This window comes from Sander lucioperca, chromosome 22, assembly GCF_008315115.2.
Source record: "Sander lucioperca isolate FBNREF2018 chromosome 22, SLUC_FBN_1.2, whole genome shotgun sequence".
In the NCBI taxonomy this organism is placed as follows: domain Eukaryota; kingdom Metazoa; phylum Chordata; class Actinopteri; order Perciformes; family Percidae; genus Sander; species Sander lucioperca.
In genome coordinates, this window is record NC_050194.1 from 16,096,238 (window position 1) to 16,120,958 (window position 24,721).

The window sequence follows — 24,721 nt, forward strand, 5'->3', positions numbered from 1 at the left end:
GCACACTTAAATTTGAATGGGACAGTGGGACAGATGTTTGGTGGGTGCTTTCAAGAGAAGAAAATCTCTAGGTCTAAGTGTGCCCTTTTTTAGCCTGTTTCAGGGAAAAATATACTTTGCACAATCAGAGAGCAAAGATGATGTGTTAAACATTTACAAATGAGTCTTAAAAAAGAAGGAAGACAAACACTTGCATTCTGCTGTATACAGGTTAGAATATGCAGTACAATAAATATAAATAGACCAAGGGAAGACTGAAGAAAAACAAATTTATGGACACAAAACGCTTTACATTCGAATCAAATATACAATGCAGCATGGAGAAAAAACAAAAAAAACCCTGCACGTCTATTCTATATTTGACAAGTGAGCCAATAAAACCTGAACAAACGCACGCAAGAGACTGGCGTCCTAAACAGGCTGTCCTGAGGTCAGTTTTGACATTGAACTTCCACAGTACATTGACACTCTAGAGACATGCTATCCCAGGAGAACCTTAAAAAACGTACGCCATGTTATGTCTTCTAAAACTAATCAACCATGATGCTTACACTTCCAATGTATTTCTTCCTACTGATCACCTTTATGGAGGTTGAGGCAGTGTTACAAGATTTTATTTACTATCATTTTGATTTTGGCAACAGGGACATGCTCTGATCAGCTGATCGAAACCTCTTAAGACTTCTTAAGAACCTTTTTTTATTTACAATGATAATTCTTAACTTAAGTCTCTGAATTATCCTTCCCACTGTTTGTTAGCATCAATGCGAGGAGTAAATTTAGAAGTGAATGTACTAATGAGAAACCTCTTGAATAAGAATAGTGGGGAGACTTTGTAAGACACTCAGGAGTATGAGCATCAGGAGGTGACTGTGGGTCCATTTTAATTTTGTCCACTGCGGGGCTGCATTTTCCAATATGGTCCTTTACTTTAGCCAAATTGGAAAAAGAAATTTCCAGGTCCAGAGTCTTGAAAAAACACACAAACAAGTTAGTTAATATGATGCACTTTCTCTGATAGATTTTTCCATGATTCAATAAACTAGTTGATGTCCAAACTGGAAAAAAAGAAGAAAAAAACATACCTGGACTGGAATCAAAACTATATCCTCCTCCTCCTCCACCATGGCCGCCAAAGAAAGCCCTGAAGATGTTGTTTGCATCAAAATCTAAAGAAAAAGCAAAAAGGCAAAAATATAGCGGGATTAACTGGTGATGAGGTTCAGGAAGAACAAGATGGAAAAATGGAGCGAAAAGTTGGACTATCCACCAAAACTTCATATTTATGGATAAAAACATAATAAAAAAAAGTTATGATGCATGTAGTGATATTATGTGTACATATGTATTGTGAATAATCTGTGAATCAGTTTTGGTTGCATTTGAATATATCCTTTTGTAGTTACTGGAGATTTAGATTTAGCAAATTTTGAGTATTTGACTTTGTCATAGATTAGAGTAAAGCAAAGTAATTTGGAGCTATAAACTCTTCTCACTTCCATTAAATCACAACCAATGTCGCATGGTGACTGATATATGGCCCTGGAACACAGCAATGTAATTTTAGAGAAAAACGTTGCCATCATGACAGTATGTGGAATGGTAAAAACTAGGGCTGTCAATCGATTAAAAAAATTAAATTAATTACATACTCTAATTAATTAATCGAAATTAATCGCATACATAATTAACGGTGCCTGAACCGAAAAGAAAAAAAAAGGGTACTAAACAACAGTTTGTGACATTAAAGAACGGCTTGTTTATTGCTAAGGCCATATGGTCAAAATTAAATGATTTAATAATAATGTATAACAATAACTTATTTCACTAGTAAATTGCTGTTGAACGACAAAAACAACCACCAGGTGGGAAAAGGACATTTACAATAACTTCCAATGCACCACAAGGCTGTAGTTTACCAGTTTCATTGAATGCACCGTCTGTGTTGTTTTTCCGACGGCTAAAACACAGTCAAACTTTACACCGTTTAGCGTTAGCTGTCAGCATTTTAACCGTTTTTAATCCAGCTACTAGCTAGCGGTAGGCTAACGTTAGCTGCTGTTGAGTATAGTGTTAAGTAGCGTCACGTGCAGCGGTGTTTGTGTTGCCTGTATGGTCTGTTTCAGAGCATCAGAGAGAAGAGCAGACATATCAGTAGCACCAGATTTCGGTAGCCAGGGTTGGCAGGAAGAAGATTTTTACAAGTAAATGTTCCAATTAATGATCCAGGCAGCACATTCTCGTCTCCCTCCTTCATTTTACAGTCCAATGGTGGCTAGAACGGCTGGAATGGATTAATCTGCGTTATTTTTTTTAACGCATTATTTTTTCTCAGATTAATTAATCGAAATTAACGCGTTATTTTGACAGCCCTAGTAAAAACCTTTTTGAACAGCCCGTTTTCACAGCAAACATTTTGACTTGTCAGAGTAGGAAAAGCACAGGTGTTACTAATACCATTATGTTTGTTCTGCTCTATTAAAATGTCCTAGGAAGTCACGAGTGGGACAGTGAAACTGAAGCAGCTAAATGGAATACAGTCAAGTTATTATTTACACCTATGCTTTTCCTGCAATAATGAGTCAAAATGTCTGCTGTGAACAAGGTCTATTCAGCCATCAACTAAGGGTCTTTCTCATCTTTAAAAGCACCTAATAGTTAACTCTCTAGAGAAGCATATCACCATGTTTAACCTCCGCCAAGCAGGCTATGTTTGCAGTTAGGTTTGTCCATTTGTTTCTTTGTTGGATTGTTTGTCAGGAGGATTACGGAAAAACTTCTGGCCCAATTTTCATTCAACTTGCTGCAAGTGTGTAGCATGGGCCAAGCAAGAACCCATTAAGTTTTGGAGCGGATTCGAATCACGGGGCGGATAGATGAATTATCTTTCATTAACAAAACGAGATAGATAGATCTATTAGATAGATTGATATATATTATTGTGGTGCTGGAATAATCAGAACAATGTTCCAGACTGGGAAGATTCACACTGCATTAACATTGTGTGATAGGGCATGCCTTAGCAGAGGTCTGCACTCTCAAGTGCTTTTTTAGTTTGAAATGTATTCCTTTAAAATAAGTAATATGAAAAAACTGATATGTTCTTTTTCATCCTACCAATGACCAACAGGCAGAATGTCAATCTAGCCAAAGAAAAGAAATGACTAAAAGCAGTCACCTCCGCCATCACAGGAGCCCTCATCTTCCAGGTCGTGTCCACTATCATAGCGCATCTTCTTCTTTGGGTCAGAGAGCACAGTGAAGGCCTCGCCCACCTCCTTGAATTTCTTTTCCTCCTCCTTCTGCACCTCCGGAGTTGCCGCACTGTGGCGGTCTGCAAGAAGATGATACAATTAAGATTTCAAAAAAAAAAAAAAATCATCAAATGTAATCAAAGTTGGTAACCTGCATGTCTGTGCAAAGACCAAGATGTCTACCTGGGTGGTGCATAAGGGCCCGTTTGCGATAGGCTTTTTTGATCTCGTCCTCGGTGGCGTTCTTGCTGACCCCCAGCACCTTGTAGTAATCTTTCCTTTTGCTCTTCTTCAGCTCCAGCTGTGCTGTCTTCAGCAGATGTTTGTGATCTAGAGGGATACAATTTGTGAGTGTGTGAAAACCTGACCAGCTAGTGTATCAGTTAAGACAGGTAAAAATGTAGAAAGACACCAGCTTACCTGATGTTTTTTCTGTCTGGTAAACTTTTTCATAGTCTCGTACGGCCTCCTCATACTGCTCCGTGTTCATGTAACTATGGGGTTACACAGTCACTCAAAAACTGCACAATGCGGAACACACACACGTGAGGAAAAATGTACTCATATTGAATGTGTATCATACCACTGAGCTCTTCTTAAGTAGGCCTTGATGTAAGTGTCATCTAGTTTGATTGCGCTGGTGCAGTCATCAATGGCTTGATTAAGTTTCTTCAGCTGTTGATGAGGAAATAAATAAATGTATGAATGTATGAGTAAGAAGAGCCCAAGCACTATGCAAGGTTGCTACTTTTAAACAAATAACCAGACAGCATTACTGATCAAATGCCTGTGACTAGCAGTTTGCTGATTTGCTGCCTTTCACCTTTGCTCCTGCCGTGGCTCTGTTGCAGTAGAGTTTAGCGTTGGTCTTGATGTTGTTGGGGTCTATCGTCAGGGCCTCAGTATACAGCTGGTAGGCGGCTTCATAGTTGCAGTTCTTAAATGCCTGATTGCCCTCCTCTTTCTTGGCTTTTAAGGCTTTGGCATTCTGATTTAGAAAGAGAACAAGTCATTATGTTTCTCCAACAATTTACTCACACTTGCATGTAAAAGATGTTCTCTGTATTTCAGCATGTCTCGAACCGTGGATTTACTGTGTTGAGCTGCCTTGTCATGTATGTGAGCTGTAGGAACAGATTTTTTTTGTCTATTTCTGTTTGGCTTTTTAAAAAGGTGCCCTGTGGAGTTTTCTTTTAAACAAACTAAAGTTCTGATTACATTCAGTGTTTTGCCTCACGAAAACGCATTGTGTGTATACATCAGTGGTGACATAAAAAAAATGACAATCTTACCCTGCAGGCTAGCCGGGCCTTTTCATGGTCAGGTGCCATGCGCAGAGCCTGGACGAAGAATTGTACAGCTTTATCGATGCAGTCCTCGTAGTAGAGACACAGGCCTCGGACGTAGAGTGCGTCTGCGTTCGTGGAATCCATTCGCAGGATATCACTGTAAAAGAAAGTTTTGTTTTCATCTGCTGTGGAGAATCTGCAAATCAATTCCATCCTTCTTATTGGAAAGCGTCTAAAGCAGACCCTGTACTCATTAAAATCTTATATGAAGCCAAGAGAGATTTGCATAACTGTAACAAAACAATCATACACCATGAAGCTAACACCAGTTGTTCCTACCTCGCTACAGACTGGGCTTCTGGATAGCGTCCCAGCAGAGCCAGACACTCGGCCTTGAGGATTTTGAAACGGTGGCAGGCAGAAGCCACAACTAAGGCCCGGTCCATGCAGTACACCACCTGGATCAGAACAGGGCCAATTCACCCGTTACACTATCATGTCATTCATTCATGAAAGAAATGCAGATATTTGGAGCTTTGTAAAAGCTAAATAAATATTTAATTTTCAGTCAAACAAGCTGTTCAGTGTAACTTAACAACTTCGACAGACAAAATGCATATTTGTGTGTGTGTGTGTGTGTGTGATAAGCACCAACATTAAGCACAATTTGACAGATGTTTCTGTCATCCTTTTGATTAGTTGAGGAAATCTCTCTTATATTTTCCAGCTCACTGACCATAGAAATAACTTGGAAAAAGGTGAAAAAAGAAAATGGGTGTAAATACCTTTCTGAAATCCCGCTTCTCAAAGCCAAAATCTGCCATTCGTTCGTACTCCAGTAGAGTCCCTGCAGTCTTATTCTAAAATATAACAACAATCATCTATCAATCAATCAATCTTTCTTTACAATGTTAACAGACGGGTTTGAATTGCATTATTCAGTCTTTAGCTCCAAGACTGTGATTAGTACGCAATTCAATTCAATGCTTTCCTATACTGTAACTACATTAAATAAAATGCGAAAAGTTCAGGTGATGCCCACCTCCTGCTCGGCCTCTTTGTTGCTGGGCTCAAGCTCCAAAACCTTTTGAAAGCAGCGATTGGCCGCCATGGCATTTCCCAACAACAGGTGGCACTTGCCCTCACGTAGATGACCCTGTGGGACAGGAGGGGCACAAGACTGTGTAAACAACTGTACATGTTACTCTCTATTCTGCAAGTGCAGCAGGGGGTTTTGAGACAATTAGTGGCGGGCAAAGCTGAGAATGTAGATAATGTTCAAACCGACCTTCATGAAACAGTCATCCAGTCGCACAGCCTGCTGGGAATCTTCTAGGGCCTCTCGAAAGCGACAGAGCATCATGAGGGTGGCTGCCCTGTTGCCATAATAACTGGCATTTTTGGGGCTTACATCTTGAGATGAAAGAAGAAGAAAAAAATGTCGCAAACTGAGATGTGGGTACAAATTACAGATAAATATACTGTATGTCCATACAAATGGCAGAAGTCAAGTCTTAAAGTAGATGTGCGACAAGAGGCAATCATCAGCATTTCTCAACAGAAGAGTATAAACAAAGATTGGTGAATGGGTTAAGAGAAGTTGGTGGTCACCTATGGCTTTAGTATAATAGTTGAAAGCCTCAGAATATTCTTTCTTGCTGTAGAATGCATTTCCTTGCTCTTTGAAGCCTTCAGCCTGACTGCAAAGAGAAAAAACAGAAACCAGACAGTAACTAGCTGATACAGTATAAAACAAACTGTTTTACTGAAATTGAACTGGAGACAAAAGGCACCATAAAAAAAGTGCAGTTTTCTACTGATACTCTTTCAACTAACTAAAAAAATCCCTGAGTTTCTTCACAATGTCTTTATTACGCAAGTTCAATTTACTGTGCAGCCCTACTACAGACTAAAGGAAAATTCTTTGTTTGGTACAGATCTTTGAAAAAAGGATGATCATTTTAATGTATTTTTCAATTAAAAATTACATCAATGATGCAAAAATGATCATTCCCTCCAACATTGTGATTCATATTACAATTGCAATATTAGTTGAAATAATTGCAATTAGATATATTTCCCAAATGTATAGCCCTACAACCAATTAAAAGGCACTGTTGGTAATATTTTCCAATATACAGTATGTACACTTTTTTATATATTTTTTGAAATGGTCTTTACACACCGACAGCAATCAATAACGTATGGGCTTTGAAAAAGAAGTGAAAAAGATCTGTCATCTGTAGCTGCTGTAATCCTTTAAAAACGTCCACCAATCAAAACGAACGCACCGCTTTTTATGAACAAATGGTTTGCTCATACTCATTTGTATCCTTAAGAGAATTTCTTGCAAATGAGGCAGAGCCTGAAACAAGCCCCCAGGAAGAGCGCCATGTCTTAAAACCACCATGGGCTTAGCGGATAAGGGTGGAATTGCACCCTCTGGCCCAGAAAGACTTTTCCCATAGACTTTGCATGGCGAAAGAAACTTCTATATTTCGGCGGATAATTTTTTTGGGGGTACATCAACTTACCAACCCGAACACTTAAAGGGTCCTTGTTTAAAACATCACGTTTTTAACATTTTTAACATTCACTAGTAGCCGAATCCAGAGTTATTAAACTAGGCATGATGAACGTGCATAATGGACGCGAGCAGACTGCACTGGGCATGCTCATATGACTGTTCTCCCGAGGTTCTATAGCTGTAATAATGGATAATGCTAACGCTAATGGTTGTAATTCATCATGTGTTCTATTAATACATCCATGGTATGTATGCTGTAAAGCCTGTAACATGGATGAGAGATGAAGCCATGGATGTTATTAAGAGAAGCTCTGTTCACGAAACTGCAGGCTAACCTTAGTAGCTAGCGATAGTAGCTAGCTAGTAGCACGAAATAACAATTACATCTCCTTGGTTGTCTGAATACATCCATGGTTTATTTAGATAAGCATGTAAACTATCAGTAACAACAAAAACACAATGTTTAACGTTAGTGAATATTTTATACAATGAAACGGCGAGTTCATGAGTTCGCCACTTGTAAGAGACACGAGAGAGAACCTCATGAATGAGCATGTTGCTACGACAACACAAACAAACTGTTGCTAGTACGCATGTCCATCGTGACGTCATGTGCCAGTCAACGCGGAAGATCCAAGCTCCATGACTGCTTTATGCGCTTTTGAGCACTCTCATTGGAATGAACGGGGCTTCCCGCCGAACGCTGTATCCAGTTCTCTTAATACATCCATGGCCTGAAAGGACTGGAGTGTGGTGTGTTACACCTAGAACTGGGACAGCAGAGCATGGCACATACTGTACAGTCCTGATAGCTGTAGTACTAAACATAGCAGTGAAATTCACCTGCTGGAGACCTTTCAAAAAGTGTCAAATGTTAAAGGGCAAATCAACACTGATTCACATACGGAAAAAAATGCTGTGATAACAAGCACATTCACCCTTAGTGTGTAAAAACTTTGTGTGAGACAATAACAGAATTTTAATAAATAAAATTGTCATAATTCTGAATAGCATGCTGGCACAGGAATTAGAAGATAAGTATGTTTTAGCTTAAGAGGCCTAGAACAATGTACAACAATGTTATATTGCTTATCATTCCTTTATATGGTAACAGCAGCATTTTGTTTTGTACAAAAGTTGCAGCAATGCAAATCTTTGAAATAACTAAATTCACAGTAGAGCATATTGCTGTTGTGTACATCTCTCTCTATCTGCAAATATAGCACTAACAGTTTGAGACATTGCCAACCTCACTTATTATGGTACTTTGGATTATTACAATCTCAAACAACTGGAAAAAATCACTTACACAATGTACTGATTAGGGTTGGGTATCGAGAACCGATTCCTACTTGGAATCGTTTCAAAAATTACGATTCCAGTAGAATCGTTTCTTTATTGGAATGGTTTAGAGGATTTGGTTTCAAATCCGATCATCGCTTCCCAATTTAACATGCGCAAGTTTTGGTTTCTGAAGCGGCCAGGCGCTTGTTGTGTTGAAGCCTTGGAGCACAGTAAGCAGCACTCTAGTGGGGCTTTATTTTACATTGAAAAAGCCCTGTAGAACTGCAACCCACCATTGAATCAAAATAAAACGTTCCTCTCATTTGTGAAAATAAGCATTTGACCTGTTTTAACTCCACCCCTCAAAGAATCAGAATTGAAAGGAAGAATCAGAATTGGAATCAGAATTGTTAAAATCCAAACGATGCCCAACCCTAGTAGTGATTCCTATATTTTATCTTTCACATGTGGCATATTCTTAGCCCAGTAAAGTCTAATATTCATTAGTAATTGTTTTGTAGACACTTTAATTATACATGTTAACACTAATTTTTTTATTAGAACATGTGTTACTTCACATTTTGCACAGATCACATAATGTGACAGGACACCAATTAAATGCAAAATGTAACATTACTGTCAAGGATGATTGCCTACCAGAGAGGTACATTTTTGGTTTGCTTTAAAAGGTCCCATATTGTAAAAAGTGAGACGTACATGATTTTTTTGATTATTTGATTATAAAGTAGGTCGAGGTGCTATATAAATACTTCTAAAGTATTAAAACGCTCAATCCACAGAGAAATGCACACAGCCCTTATTAAGAAACTGTGCTTTTAAACAAACAATGTCAGGACTTCTGTACAGTTGAGATGTCACACACACAACACACACAATATATATATATATATATATCTCAATTATATAGGTAGAAAGTGCCACTACAGTGCCGTCACAGTCATTCCCCGGCTGCAATTACGGTGCAGACCATAGATATTGTTCTATATCTATGGTGCAGACGCCAAGAGCGCAGATGTGGAAGACGGTAAACGTTGCCCAATCAAAAAGAATGTGTTTTTGAACATTAAAACATGTTATAGAAGAAAACCAAAATACAAATATGACCCTGAAAATGAGCATAATATGGGATATTTAACTATTGAAGACTGTCGCATCACAACACTGAATATTAAAATAATTGAGACTGTTTAAATTGTTTCGGTACGTTTAGAAAGTTAACTTAGGTAATTACGGTAACTATCTGATGGTTTGAGCACCAAGTCCAGCTAATGCCATCTGCCTCTTGTGGAACTTTCTCGAAAACGGACTGCTAACTTACGGTCCAGAAACAGACTGTAGTTACGCTTTATTCTCCGTAAATGTCTCCATACAAGCAGGTCTATTGACCCAATAAATCTCAAAATACAATATAGCTGTAACATTAGCTTAGGAGCATGTGCCAAGACACGCTAATTATCTTAGCTAACGTTAGCTAGGTTTTCTTGACGAATAAGTTGCGAAGCAAAGTAAATTTGAAGAATCCACAAATTGTGGTCTAATTTGAACTGTCCAAACTATGATAACGCCAACACCTACTAATCAAATCTAAGATTTAGCTAAATGTTCCGTTTTCCCCGGACTAATAGGTAACGTTAGCCTGGTTAGCTTGTCTCCGGGCTGATCGCGCTGTTGTTCCCGAGCCTTGTCAGGTAACGGCAGTTGAGTTCAGTCAGTGAATCCCGGGTTATTTTCATATTATACACGCAGCACAACAAAACACAGCGGACAATTATATATATTTTTACCGATCCATGTCCTCTGGATTGTGGATTTGAGGTTCTGTGTCCACCGGCACGTCGATGTCAACAGCTGCCATTTTTTCTAGAAAGAACGAACACGAACCAACGTCATTTCCGGGGATTTTTTTTTTTTTTTTTTTTTTTCTCTTCCTCTTTTTTTGAGGTCTTGAGAAACCTTCTTATATACTGTCTATGTGAGAAACAGATGGAAAAAAAAGTATATATATATATAGTTTACTTTTTTATAAATATAACATGTTTTAATATAACTTTCTCAAAGCAGGACTTGTGTGGGATGCATATTTTTCTGGCTGTAAAACGTACATATTAGCTTTAGAAAATAAATGTTACAAAAAATGAATTAAAGTACCAGAAATGTACTGCCGTTTTAACCAGCTTCAAACCTCGCCTTTGAAGCATTTAACTATATTTGAAATTACCCCATAAGCTTCTACTTGTAATCATTTTTCAGTCAACTAATGATCCGGCTCATATCACCAGGATTTACTGGATGATTCACAAATGAACAGTTGGACATGCTGTGGCTATTTTATTATACTATATATTAGACATTCTCCATATCAAGAGCTGAAAAAAACACTTCTAACTCCTCAGCATGTTTTTTGTTAAAAAAACACATTAAATCTGTTTTTATTTACAGTTAATCTCCTCCTACAAATATGCTACAATTGAACATCAGTCAAAGAAGGCAGTATATCACAATGGTCTTTGTAGAGATGCAAACAACATTATCTAAAGTGACTAAACATGATGATATTTTATTTTATTTTTTTTACACTACCATTTTTATGAAAAGCATGGTAACTACTCTTTTTCACAATTTGCTGTTTGTTAGATATATACAAATGTATATTGCAGGAAATAGCACTGACATCTCCCTTACTATGGTTATCATACGGTCTATGGGTTATCCTATCTCTTATGTAGAAAATACCACTAGAGGGCACTAGAGTATCATAAAGTATGGGGTGATACATCAGCAATGACTTTGTTACCAGCCACAACAGCAATGCTGGTATTGTTTTTCACCTTGTGACTCTGTTTGTGTGCTTGTGTGTCATCATGGCAAAATGTGGTCCTGGAGACACCTACTGCAGTAGGAACTACCACAGAAGAGGTTTTAAGTACTTTGCATGGTGTTTATGTCTGTCTGTCAGATTTTGACTGTTGCATATGTATGCGAGTGATCTGAGCAATGGCACCGGAGGTCACAAATCTTTACAGGTGGTGTGTAGTTGAGATCAAAATGAAAACCGAGTTCGAAGTTGGGTGTGGTCCAAACACCTATCATATAAGAATAAGAACAGTGCCAAACTGACGATGCAAGTTATTACTGACTGTGTACCTTGATCAAGGACCTTTAAGTGTTCTTGTCGATAACTATATTCATACATGAAGTAGGCCTATATTCTCTGTAATGAAAGCTAAAAGAAACTTATATTTGCATATGAAGAAACTACCACAACTTAGTAAAAACAGTACTATTTATACGTTCATATAGAATACAGTATTGACATTTTCAGCACATAATCATTTACATTATTGCAATTGATGCAAATGATGTTACACTAGTCATTAATTTTACCAGGTGACACTTCAAAAATACATATTGCTTAGGATGATTCTGCACTATCAGTGGGAGTGGTTTTCTAAAGTGAAAGAAAGTTGTTTTTTTATTAAGCTATATAAAAAAATAACAACATTTAAATACTTGTGGATAAATCATTATATATAATTTCGGGGAACAGCACACATCAGCCTGTCTCTTCATATTGCACAAACAGCATCAAGCTGTTGCTTAATCATAACTTATTTATCCACACAAGTTTTCAATTTTATAACTTTAAATGAAACTATCGCACTGTATGCATTAGATGTAGTCTGTTGCCATATGGCGAGTATTCTTGGCATCATATCAGGATGGTGGTTGATTGTCACTTCATAACACAGAGAGCAAGCGAGAAACACATACACAGAGAAAAAAATTAATGTACGTATTTATCTTAAATAAATTATTTAACGAAAATGCATCCACATAAGACAACGGCTGTAAAGATATACATTTGTTGAGATAAACTATCCTTAGCAATCCAAAGTTATGGATCTCCTTTGTCTTTTCATTGGTGGAGGGCGGTTATAAATGAAAATAGCCACTTTCATGGGAGATTAACACAATCTGGACTTTGTTGATCTTGGTTATAAAGACTGAAGCAGGAATGAAGTACTGTACTTGTTCTCCCAGAGTACAACTAGAAAGCTCTGAAATTGAAAGCATTTTGGCAACAAACAGTAACATTTACACACCCTAGTGTATTATATCATTGTCTTTTAAATAAAATTAAAAGATGCTCGTCATTATGGCTTCCAGAGGGGTCCAGACCCGGGGAACATGCACTCAACAGTTTGTTGAGGGGAAACAGCTGAGCGATGGTCCTTCCATTTTTAAAGGGGGCGGAGACACTGGTCAGTCAGCACTGAAATCTCAATCTACACCAGGGGATTGTGCATACTTTTGTTACGACTTGAAACTGCCAAACTTGACATGTTTATATGCTGCCATCGTGGTTGCTGCATAGTGTCCTAATGTCCTTCAGGGGGTCCCGTGCTTTGTCCTTACTGACCAAGCTAAACTTTTCTGCTAATCCAGCTTTGGCTAGTTTAGGTCCACTCTTCTGTAAGTCCTCCAGCCTAGCCTGGCTCATTGCTAGTAAGGAGAGAAGATAATAGGAGCATGTGTGGCCCTCAGAGGTCCTGGGGCAGGCCTGAAGAGTGTGGGGCTGATCAGGGGACCATGGATGAAGGCTGTGGGACCCGGGGGCAGCCGTAGTGCCAAGGGTCCAGACGCCATGGTGCACAAGGCAGCTTGATTGAGGGGGCTGGTCAGGAACCCTGCCGGCAGGGCCTTAGATAGCTGCTTGTGCAGGGCCAGTTTAGTCTGAAACCAAAGACAAGAGACATATTTATTCTAAACAAGAGTATAAAGCCAAGTTAGCAGCTCTGTGAAGCTGTACTTAGACACAGTGGGGCTTTGAGCTAAATTATGAAATCAGCATGCTACTAGAATTTGCTAATTAGCACTAAACGTAAAGTACAGCTAAGTTACATAGGAATGTCACTAGTTTTGCAGGTATTTAGATTTGGTCATAAACCAAAGTATAGGACAAATTAAAATGTTGGCCTGATGATGGTGCTAAATAAAAAGTCAGAAGATCACCAAAGTCATTAGGATTAAATATCTGGGAACCATGAATGTCTGTATAAAATTAGGATATTTCAGTCTGGATCAAAGTGGTGGTAATAGTAATTTATAATATGTATTATTTATGTATTATTTGTATCAACCACCAGCCATATCATACATATCATACTTTGTGTGTGTGTGTGTGTGTGTGTGTGTGTGACAACCCACCGCTAAGATAGCACTGGGCTGTAGTTTATTATAGGGGGTGAACTTCGCCTTGACAGGCTTCCCAGCCAAACGCTCTTTGTGTCTCCTGCTGCTCATGTGCTAAAAGGGGACAACAATATAAAGTAAGTTTAAAGCTCTAACAAACCAAAGAGCCAACAAACTGGGTAGTTTTCCTTGAGAACACAAATGTTAGGGATTCCACATTTTTTTGTTTTTATACTGTGGTCAGGGGTTTATACAAGAGTAAAATCAGTCACATTTATTATATCAGAATAAACCCACATACCTGCTTCAGCTGTGTCTCTGAGTTGACGGACACCCGACACATTTCACAGTGAAAGGGCTGGCTAGATACACCCACAACCGCTCTGGTCTTGCTGCTCATTCGCTGCTTAATTCGGCTGGTTGGCCTGGGTGATGATGTCATCTTGACCCTGCGTTGTGACTGGCTGCTGTTGTGACCATCAATCATCTGTTTGTGCTTCGAGCCTGATTCAGCCAAACAAAGAGGAGGAATATCAGAATCCTAAACTAACCAACATAATATCAGTAGTATTGTACAACATACCACTACAGTGAGCCTCCAACTGTGAGCTGGAATTGACCGTCACTTTGCACGTAGGACACTGAAGAGGTTTTTTGTTGCTCTTGGCCTTTTTAGCCTCTTCCACCTTCACCACCTCCTTCTCCTCACCTCCCGTGGAGCTCCCCTGAGGGTCAGAGTGTGGGCCTGAACCGGTGGCCGGGCTGCACCCTTCCATGGTTGGACTGTCTGAAGGTAGATCGGAAAGCTGAGAGCCAGGGGAGATTAGTGGGGACAGCTGAGGAGAGCGGAGTGAGGAGGAGTCTGTGGATGAAGGCTGTGAGGACGGAGTGTGTGCCAGCGAGCATTCCTGGCCGCTTTCTGGTTGCTGCTGTGCAGGTTGGGAAGAAGTACTTGGGCCTGTGGACAGATAAATAAACATAGAAGTTGCACTATGAGCCCATTTACACTTGGTATAGCAATATGATATTTGTCTTGGTAATTTTATTTATTTTTTAAAGATTATTTTTTGGTCATTTTAGGCCTTTATTTTTATAGGACAACTTAGACAGGGGAGAGAGAGAGGGGGAATAACATGCAGCAAAGGGCCACAGGTCGTAGTCGAACCCGCGGCTACGGCGTCAAGGAGTGAACCTCTATATATGGGCGCCTGCTCTACCAGGTGAGCTACCCGCCCTTGTCTTGGTATTTAATCTGGATAAGGGTAAACATTTGTTAATGTGAATGTTACATTAATTTGGAGATAACGATCAGAATAAAATTATTTATTATAGCTACTTTAATTGTATCCAGTTTGAGAAGTCAGACAAGAAATGAGCATTTTCTAAATGCTTTTTGGTAACACAATACGTCCCCCCATTTAGCATTAAAAAGAAGTACATAAACATTTACAAACTGGTTTATGTCACACTATAATGTAATTGTATTAGTATATATAGACACACCTAAGTGCTTATTTTTGTTTGTGTTATAATATACAGTATTTGTCAACAATTATAACATATGTATTTTATATTATTACAACTGTGTTTTACTTTAATGTCATTCATTGTCCGTTCTTATGAGTGCCCACAGGAAGAGTTTTAGTTGTTGAAAAATACATTAATAAACACTTATATGTGCTTACAACTCCATTATAGTGTTATAATCTATTTATTAAATGTTTATATACTGCTCATGAAGCTTATATCATTTGATTGTTTGTTTTTTTTAGCTTTGTGATTACTAATACACCTGTTCATCTGGATAGAGAGCTGCAGCATACAATAGCCTGTACAGATATAAATAAAGTTGTGTTGGATTGAAAATGTAAGAATTGTGCTAGTTCAGTTTAGCTACCACCACTGGATGTGCCATCTGCAATATGAGCGAGAGAAGATTCACTCATGAGGGTATCTTCTTGACTGATGCAATCCCCTTTGTTCCTTCCTGTTCTTATCAGTCTTTTTGTGCAGCCGACCTGCCATTTTTTCTTTGTTCTATTTCTTTAATATAACCTTGTTATACTTTTACTTCTCCTCACCTACTTACTTCTCTGCTCTCATCATCTCTCTTTGATTTTAGTATCTTTTTCCTCTTTTTTCTGCCATCTCAATCAATCTTCCTCTGTCTCTTTGTCAACTGTCGCTCCCTCTGCTGCAGCTCGCTCTTTCACCATCAATCAAAAACCATGGCAACCGCTGAACATAACAGGCTAATCATTGTGTGGTTTGAAGGAAATTGATAGGTGCTGGAAGAAAATGGGAGGGGATTAGCAAACATGAAAAGGAAAGCTATCCAGAGTATTGAAAGGAAGATGGTGGTGTTTTTTTAGTCAGGCAGAATGAGAAGCAGAGTGAGTAAAAGACCGCAAAGTTGTTAATCTTAGAGCATCTCTTGTGTAGGCAATGTTGCAGAAGAATATGGAAGTAAATCTGTTTCATCAGAGTTTGAAATTAAAAAGCCATTGAATTTCTAGCACTGAATATTTATGCATTGAAATTATGTATCTGAATTTTTTGCCTCTAGATTTTACCCTTCACATTTTCAACAATTCTTACCTTTATTTTTCTAATTTAATAAAATCAGAATCCAAAATTCAACATAAAAAATTTCAATATACCAAATTCAGATGCAAAATACAATGTTTAAAATTCAGTGTTAAAATTTAGTTAGTAAAATTCAGAGGCAAAAAATTCACATACATAATTTTAATGCATAAATATTTAGTGCTAGAAATTCAATGGCTTTTAATTTCAAAATCCGATGAAACAGATTTACTTCCATAGAAGAACTAATAACTATAACATTAAGAATATGAAAAGGATCAAGGGCTGTAGCTACCAATAAGGGCACTCGTGTCCTCTGTATTTTTTTATGGGACCCAAAGTGCAGTTTTGGGGGGATTTGGGGGAGCTAAATTGCAGTTTACACCTACAATAGACAATTACACATGGCAGGTTTTATAGTGTTTTTTGACACAATTACAGTGGCAAGTAAAAGTTAGGTCATGTGCGCAAGGAAGTGAGGGCATATTCGAGCACATCTTCATTTTTGTGCAGTACACCAATGCCCACACCTGGCCTCAAGATGCCTCATCTACTTGGAATGCACTATTGTTGCACCTCTTCTTCTGTCTGCACTGGGCATCAAAGTAACTCGCAAAGCTATTTTTAAACTTGGCTTATCTTTTGAGCTGAAACTATTACTTGATTAATTGAAATTGGCAAAAACTTTCCTAATCGATTAATCATTTGGGTGTGTTCATCAAAAATAAAAAAAGACAAATATTCGCTGGTTCCAGCTGTGAGGATTTGTAGGACATTTGAAGACATCACCATTTTTTTCCTCCATTAGTTGCAGCCTTACTTCCTAGTCCTCGTAGACTAAAGGCCTGCTTATTATCCTTTACTGACTGACGGAGGAATTATTCAAAACTCTACTTCCCACATGTAAGTGAATTACTTACTACCAACATGTAAATTCCATCATACACTAAAGTGAATCTTTAAAAGTAATTTTGCATTCAGAGAGATATTTGCTTACATTTCTGTGCTATTCTGTTTGACTGGTATTACATATAGGCCTCCTCTATGACTGTTCTTACCTGCCTTGACCTCTCCACTTTTTTCATCGCTGTTTAGCCTGACTTTGACATAAAAAACATGTAGGCACACAAAACTCATACTTCTGGGCTCTTTTCCATAATTGTCTACTCCCTTTGACGTGTCCATTAGCAAAGCGACAACATACTTCATAATAGGAACAAGGAACTGTACGTGGGAGTTGTGTTGAGCCACTGTTGATTTGCAACCAAAATCAAACTCAAAGAAAGTAACACAACTAAATCCCTCTTTGGATAGCATCCCTTCACAATTGCTTGAAGGCTTCCTGTCTTTGCTTGATGGAAGTAATTACCTATCTGACAGAGCCAATGATAGCAGGGCAGGTAATACAACTGGTAATTAGCCAGCTAAGTGGCAGCTACCCAAGCCTTGGTGCTTACCTCTCTCCAATTACCACTCATCACTCAGAGGATAGAGAGAGGGGCGCCTTTAAAAAAAGAAAGATTTCTACCTGTTATGTCTTTCAAATGTGAGACTGTGGGCACTGTTCCTCCTCCCATCACCCCCCTCCTTCGCTCTCCGTCTTTTCCTGTTGTGGATGTGTTCTTCTGCCGGTTCCTCTGGGTCTCCAAGGCCTTCAGCTTGCGAGCATGTTTGTGACCTTTGTAGTGGGCCTCCGCCTGGGTCTGACCATCACACACACACACACACACACACACACACACACACACACACACACACACACACACACACACACAAAAGCACACGAGCAGAACAAACAGAGGAGTAAGTCAGAGTACAGTAAATGAACAGACTCACTGACATGATTAAATTAATGAAGGGCAGCGTGAAATCAGTAAACTGTATTATATCCATCTGTTCCGTCTCTTTGGCTTCACATGCTTCCATGGAGTTAGGGAAAAATTATGTGATTAAGCATTTGACTCAGAGGAAGAGTCACATTGCCATTTTGATCATCATCATTGTCACGGTTGTGCACAAATGAGCATCAGTTGGACTCATGGCATCTCATGACCGTCCTCTGAGCTCACTGGCTCATCTTTCCACTGATTTGTTGTGACACAAAATGGCCCATGTCCGATATTTTGCAGCACAAAATGACCCCTGTGCCTTCCTCTGTGAGAGAAAACACGTCTGTGGCAGTGCGACAACAGATGCATGCAGATTTGGGATCCCAAAATGGCTGTGGATGGCTCTCGATAAAGCAAAATGTGCTCTACAGAGGTAGATCCAGCGAGTAGAAGTGCACCAACAGTGAAGCAAAGCAACTGAAGCAAAACACATTTATCTGGTAATCCATAAACACATTAATATCTCCGTACAGCACAGCAAATCTATACATTTTATATGCTCTACTTAGCTATAGGAAACAAACAATAATAACAATAAAGTAAAGCATTTTGTTAACTGTTTTGTTTCTCAATATGTTGTATCACATTCAATACTCTATTTTTCTCCTGTAAGAAAGTCCTATAACCTACTCCTGGAAGGTGGAAAGTTCAAATAGCTTCATCAATTTGAGAAAACTATACATGAAATCAAGTGTACAAAACAAGCAGAAGTCAGGGAGACGTCTAGCTCACCCAGTAGAGTGTGCTCTCTATATAGACAGTGGCCGGGGTTCTAGTCCAAACCAAGGCCCTTTGCTGCGTGTCGTCCCCCCTCTCTCTCCCCTTTCCTGTCTTTAAGCTGTCCTTTCAATTAAAGGCCCTAAAAGCCCACAAGATAATCTTTAAAAAAAACAAGCAGAAGTCATAAAGGATAGGTCTGGTGATATTCTATATTTTTGTTATTGTCAACAAATCCCTTGAAAAGCCAACAATGAATCGATCTTACTAACAAGTATAGTCTGAGTAGCCAAAGCCTAGTTTCGCATTGCCAGACCTTCCTCCACAGCGCTGTGGAGGAGGGTCTAGCTTGTCCACACAACACTGTGGGATAGGAGAAAAACGTGCTCTGGTTTTTCGCCATTTCTTTAAACCAATCACAATTGTCTTGGGCGCAGGTATGGTGCCGCTGCAAAATAGCCTCAACAAGGAACTTGTTTTGGTGGAACATGTGTGCACGTATGCAGGCGAGCTCTGGAATTAAAATGGCTGTCGAGTGTGCAATGAGAATTTTACTCAAAAAAAGATAAATATAATTTGATTGTCGGTTCTAGTTCAGAGAATGTTTCCCGAATCAACCGGAGTTTAGAATGCCAACACCAAGAAAGCGGAAAGTGAGGACAAATTATATGTAGTATTTGTGACACATTTTTTTATATTTACATAGGAATGAATGGGCTTAAGTACCACAGACAAGGAAGGGAAGCTGGACGGACTAAGGCAATGGCGGTTTTGTTCTTTTCATGCGAACATAACCAGCATCATCCTTTAAAGCACACATTTTTGCAACAGGCAACAGCCTTTCTGTATATAATAGACACAGGTGCACTAGTATAAACAGGTAGTCTGAGTTTGGAACAGTGTAACAAGACTTTAGGTATCTAGCTTCACACAAGGCTGTTAGATAATTTGTCAATGCTCAAATTATCCAGTTTCCCAGGCTGAGCTCAGCGTGCGGAGGTGATCTTTTAGTGACTGTGTGCATATAGTCTCCTTATCAACACTTTAGATGAAGCTTGGGCTGCTACACAAACAGAAAGGGTACCACAGTGGGTCAAAGTGTGTGCTAGGGGATACAGGGCTGAGCAAAGGGTGAACGAGCCCTTTGGCTACGTTGAATGTCAGTGCACACTAACCATTCAGCGTGATTTTCAACTGAGTCAGAGGGATGAATCTGCTCCCATCTGCATACTACCATATTATCTGGCATGCCAGTGTAGTATGAGTTCACTATGTTCCACCATAGTAACGTAAAGAGAGAATAGCATGTACAATAAGTGTCCCAGGACGGCAAATATCCTCAGTTAAAGACACCTAAAGAAGACTGTCAGGACAGCTTGGCCTCCGCTGACCTAGATTCAAGCAGCTTTATGCATTCTCACACCACTGATGCCCAAACTCTTTATACACAGTGAGCAACAACTATTCTCCACAAAAAGGGCAGCAACATTAGAATATAATGTGTGATCCTTCAGGCTTGAATCTGTCATGCTTTTTTCAGTGAGTTTAGCAGCCTTAAAGGAATAATTAGAAAATATTCAAGTCTATTCCTTTTTTATTCACACCGGTTATGTAATATGAACAATAGATATAATTTTCACAGCCACACGTCTTTGTCTTCATACTGAGCAAAGATCCAGCTTTCCATTTCAGTACAATAAAGCACTCTACTGTAGAGGCACTTAATGTTATGAGCAACTAAATACTGTATATTCTGTATATAATGTCTTACTATTTCCATCACTTGTACTTATAGCTGCACCATATATTTTGCCTACTGTAACTGCTGCACATGTTCATACTGTTCATATTAAACTTAGGAAACCATCTCTCTCTGTTTATGTGGTTTAAATTCCCCTCTTTAAAACATCATTTTTTTTTCAATTTCAAAAACTAGATTTTTTCATTAGCCTCGTTAGCGGTGTAGCTCTAGTGATGCCAGTCCACCACTTTGGTCCAAACTGAAATATGCATTGTTTATGCTTACCAGAAATTGAATCCTAATAACCACTTGAATTCATCATGACAGACTACTGTTACATCATGTTAGAAATCATGTTAGCTTTGGTTGAACTTTGAAATCCTAGTTTGTATCAGACTGCGGATTCATAATTTATTTAAACATTGAATGGCATCTGAAGCTGTGCGTGCAATATAAAAAATAAATAAATATGAGTGACTGTGAAAATGAAAGCTACTGTATGTACTACACAAGCATCAAGTATAAAATATGAAAAGACTTGACATATTCTTAACTATTCCTTTAGTCAATTTTCTCTTTCAAGTGCAAATTCCAGCCGCTCAATGCAGCTCTGTTGGGACCTGGTACCTGCCTGTAACCTGGCATCCAACTCCTGGGTCAACCAGCACTCTCAGCTCAGCTGCAGGTGACACAGAGGGGAGGAGGAGAGAGCCTGTTAGCTAGAAAACAAACTACTTACAGCATCACTGTATGTCCAAAAGTACAGAGCAAAGAGTGAGAGAGACAGATGAGGAAGTAAGGGTAAATGTACTCGCGCCAGTGTCCTGCCTTCTTCAAGTTTCACAGTTCACACAAAGAAGAGTCATTGTCATTCCACCAGTTTCCTCGTAACAATATAAATGCAAATACGTTTAAATGAACTCCATAGGAATCAGAGCCAAATGAATATGAAGAGGGAGGTGTGATAAGGAGGAAAAAAGCAACCAAACTAGCTGACTGGTTTCCTTTTAAGAACCCATTGGTTAATTTAAAAAAAATGGAAGCTGTAGAAATATAATGATTAGACTGACAAGAAGCATAGCCTGCTTCAACATTGCTTTTAGACCAATAGAATGCAAAAAATATTAAATGAGCTGCAAATATGTGGACACTTGGCTGCAAAAATTTGCTTTAGATGACATGACAGTTCATGAGACAAATATAAACGTTTAGAAAAGCCCATTTTCAGCAAACATCAAGAGGGTCAGCAGGTCTCACAGTGAGTAAAGTGAGATAATGTTTATTCAACACAACCCTTCATTTTATCATATAAAAATGCACCACATGTTGATGTAATTTAACGAATGACTACATTCTGCAGAAAACAGACAGATAAGAGCTGAGTGGTCAAAGGTATTTTTCCACCTTATTGCAGTGAAAGAACAAGAAATCCATTGAGCTTTTGTTCTATCCAGTCCATCTGATGAAAGCTCAAAGAAAAGGAAAAAAACAAACCTTTTCCTCTGTGATATCAGGGGAAAGGATTAAACAAGTGTCTCACTCACAGTGGAGTTGAAGCGTAGGTGACAGATGTTACAGGAGATGATGGGTTTCTTCTTGGGTGGAGCCACGCCAAAGGTGTGGTTGATCACCGCCTTCTGCACTGGATCCATCTACGAGATCAAACACACACACATACACACACATGGACACACATAAACATGTTAGTCCTGCTTCTGTGATAGAGTAGCGCAAACAGGCAATTTCATTAAAGCAGTGATTAAAACCGTAAAATAACACAAATGCCATAAAAAAAAAAAAAGATTTTGAGATATTAACAAATATTTCCTATACCATCAATTAAATGACTAAAGTACACATCTTTTCTGAAACAGATGGTCACTCTCAGCACCTGTTCGGACATGTTTTAACCTGCTGTGCGGTAATGGTCTTATTTAATTAAATGTTGTCATGTTGTGTTCCCAGTCGAGTAGCATAAACTTTTATCTTTGATGAGTAGACCAGAATAAGCACAGATATACAAAATAACTATTTAACCTACTACCAGCACCTTTCTAGGTCAATGATGAACAACTCATTAAATAATATAATATATTATATAATATAATAATAGAGTCATCCTGTGATTTATTGAAATATCGCACGGTGTGATGTTATTTGGTGAAGGGAGATTAGTTTGCCTTGAACATTTCGTCCAAAAAAGGTCAAAAATAGATGCTACATTATGCAAAACTTTTTAAGAATAAACAGCATTAAAAAAATGCAAGCTGTGTATATTTTCAGAATAGAAGAGGAGGAAATTACAGTCCTGAATTCACATTTTTGATCACTTTTTATGACACACAGTGGAGCTGTGTTAGTTGATTGATTGATTGATGTTTTTAGCGTTCGGTGTCAGACAGGAATCTTTTCCCACATGGCTGATAGATTTAGTCCATTCCTACTGAATTGTCAGTGTAAAAGCTAAATGTAGATTATGAAAGTCTGCCGCTCCAAACATGCATTAGTGTGTGTGAGAGAAGAGTGTTGTATTTGGGATGTCTCGATCATATATTTTTATATTTATATTTTATATTTAAGTTATATTTATCTGTCTATTAATATTTCCCTATATTAAATGGCTACAACATGCACATTTGCAGTTATATAAAGTTGTTTACTGTATGTAAGACATGCCTTACAGTTTAATAGTTCTGCTTCACAGCTTTCATTTCATAGATTTCTTTTTTTAAACCCAAAGTGAGGGTAGGATTAAAAGATTGTAATCTCAGACCTTAATACCAGTCTTATATGTGATATGGTATCTTACGGTGCTGAAATTGGGGAAGAGGCTGAGCGGTGAGGAGCTGTTGACCCTGAGCGGCAGGAAGTGCTCCAGCTGGGCATGAGTCTGCGGCTGGAGGGGTCGACCTGGCAGAGACAGGGAGCCCAAGAGTGGGTGGACCTGGCTCTGGGAGAGGGCACCTACAGCAGGGATGATCATATTTGAGTAAGCACATCACTGTTAAGATTCTCCATCTTAAACACATATCTGGAGAGAGACACATTTCACCCTTTTTCATTTGAGGCCACCAAAGCTGAACATCCGTACTGTATACACTCGCAAGGATAAAGAGAAGAAGTTTAGCACACAGCACATGAGATGAAGAAGACCCATTCCCACGGTGAATGATTCACTCAGTAAAGCTTTTATGACTTCAGTAATAGAAGGGGATAAATGATGAGAGGCTTTGTGTGGCCTTTTCCTGCTTTACAAGTCCATAGTTTATCTTGACAAATGTCTCTGGCCTTTCATCACATCACTAGAGTGTGTAATTGTGTAGTTTTATTCTTCCTCAGATCCTGCAAATGGATCAGTCAACTTAAAGAGCAAAGAATTGCAAGGAGTTTTCAAGGCCTAAGGTGACTGATAGACTGTACAATTTATGTTTTATGTAATATACGTATAAGTTTGTTTTTTGTTGCTCACCAGTTTTCTGTCTTCTTGCATACATTACAGTGTTTGTTTTGATGAATCCCACAGCAATTTCACAAACACAATTTGCTTTGCAAATATCCTTCCACATGACTTCTCATCTCATCACGCTTCATTTTGGTTGGCCTAAATGCTTTTAGACTGCTCATGCTTTAAAGAGCAGCATGGCACTGACCTTTGTCTAGACCCAAAGTAAACATTAGTGGGCTCATATTGAAATGCACAGTGTCTTGCATAAGCATGGCAATTATTGTAATTCCTGTATGTTGAAAATCCTGAGGTTTTTAAGCTAGAAGGTCATGTGTTAATGACAGAAAACAAGTTAAAACTAATATAAGTGAGCAATGGATCAGGATTCAGTTTATGGGTGAATGTTGTTTTAAGCATTTTTTTTCTGTCTAATGTACAACAGGTGAGGATTGACATTTCTAAGGGCAGTTCCTTTAAATATCCATTAGATAGCAATAGAAATTTTAATATTTAAGAAAAAAGTGTTTTTCATAGAGATCCCAGTATAAAAGGAATGACACTAGAAGCGTGGCCTTGTTGAGTACAAGAAAACCAGAGGTTCTTGACAGTTTTTGCACTTGAAATTTCAAATTATAACCATAACTGTGAATTAGAAATTCATTTTATGCCTTCATGTTGTTTGTGTATGCAGGACTGATAGTGGTAGAATACGCATGGTTCTTGAATGTCTCAATAATAAAGACTTGACTTTAAAACCTGTTTTACACAGCTACAT

At 38.6% G+C, this 24,721-nt stretch overlaps 2 protein-coding genes across 5 annotated transcripts in view; both read right to left on the reverse strand.

Annotated features, from left to right (window-relative positions):
* Positions 1 to 249: 249 nt before the first annotated feature.
* LOC116061265 (dnaJ homolog subfamily C member 7-like) lies at positions 250 to 10,291 on the reverse strand. Its single transcript, XM_031315351.2, has 14 exons — positions 10,160 to 10,291; positions 6,155 to 6,243; positions 5,832 to 5,956; positions 5,586 to 5,699; positions 5,329 to 5,403; positions 4,883 to 5,001; positions 4,547 to 4,700; positions 4,078 to 4,242; positions 3,838 to 3,929; positions 3,675 to 3,748; positions 3,438 to 3,584; positions 3,179 to 3,334; positions 1,086 to 1,169; positions 250 to 969 (listed from the first exon to the last, which is right to left on the reverse strand). Exons 1-14 carry the CDS (start codon positions 10,228 to 10,230, stop codon positions 932 to 934), a joined length of 1,503 nt encoding a protein of 500 aa, XP_031171211.1. The 5' UTR covers positions 10,231 to 10,291; the 3' UTR covers positions 250 to 931.
* A 1,352-nt stretch (positions 10,292 to 11,643) lies between these two features.
* The window catches only part of LOC116061346 (zinc finger protein 385B-like), a 79,359-nt gene continuing 66,281 nt past the window's right edge, over positions 11,644 to 24,721 (reverse strand). For 3 of the 4 annotated variants that reach the window (XM_031315489.2, XM_031315490.2, XM_031315492.2), the window contains 7 exons: positions 23,311 to 23,465; positions 22,046 to 22,153; positions 17,683 to 17,857; positions 14,152 to 14,526; positions 13,870 to 14,072; positions 13,584 to 13,682; positions 11,644 to 13,109 (listed from right to left, as the gene is read on the reverse strand). In XM_031315489.2, the coding sequence (XP_031171349.1) occupies positions 12,879 to 13,109; positions 13,584 to 13,682; positions 13,870 to 14,072; positions 14,152 to 14,526; positions 17,683 to 17,857; positions 22,046 to 22,153; positions 23,311 to 23,465 (1,346 nt within the window). In that variant the 3' untranslated portion in view covers positions 11,644 to 12,878. The remainder of the gene's footprint in view (positions 13,110 to 13,583; positions 13,683 to 13,869; positions 14,073 to 14,151; positions 14,527 to 17,682; positions 17,858 to 22,045; positions 22,154 to 23,310; positions 23,466 to 24,721) is intronic. The other variant, XM_031315491.2, reaches the window with a different exon arrangement.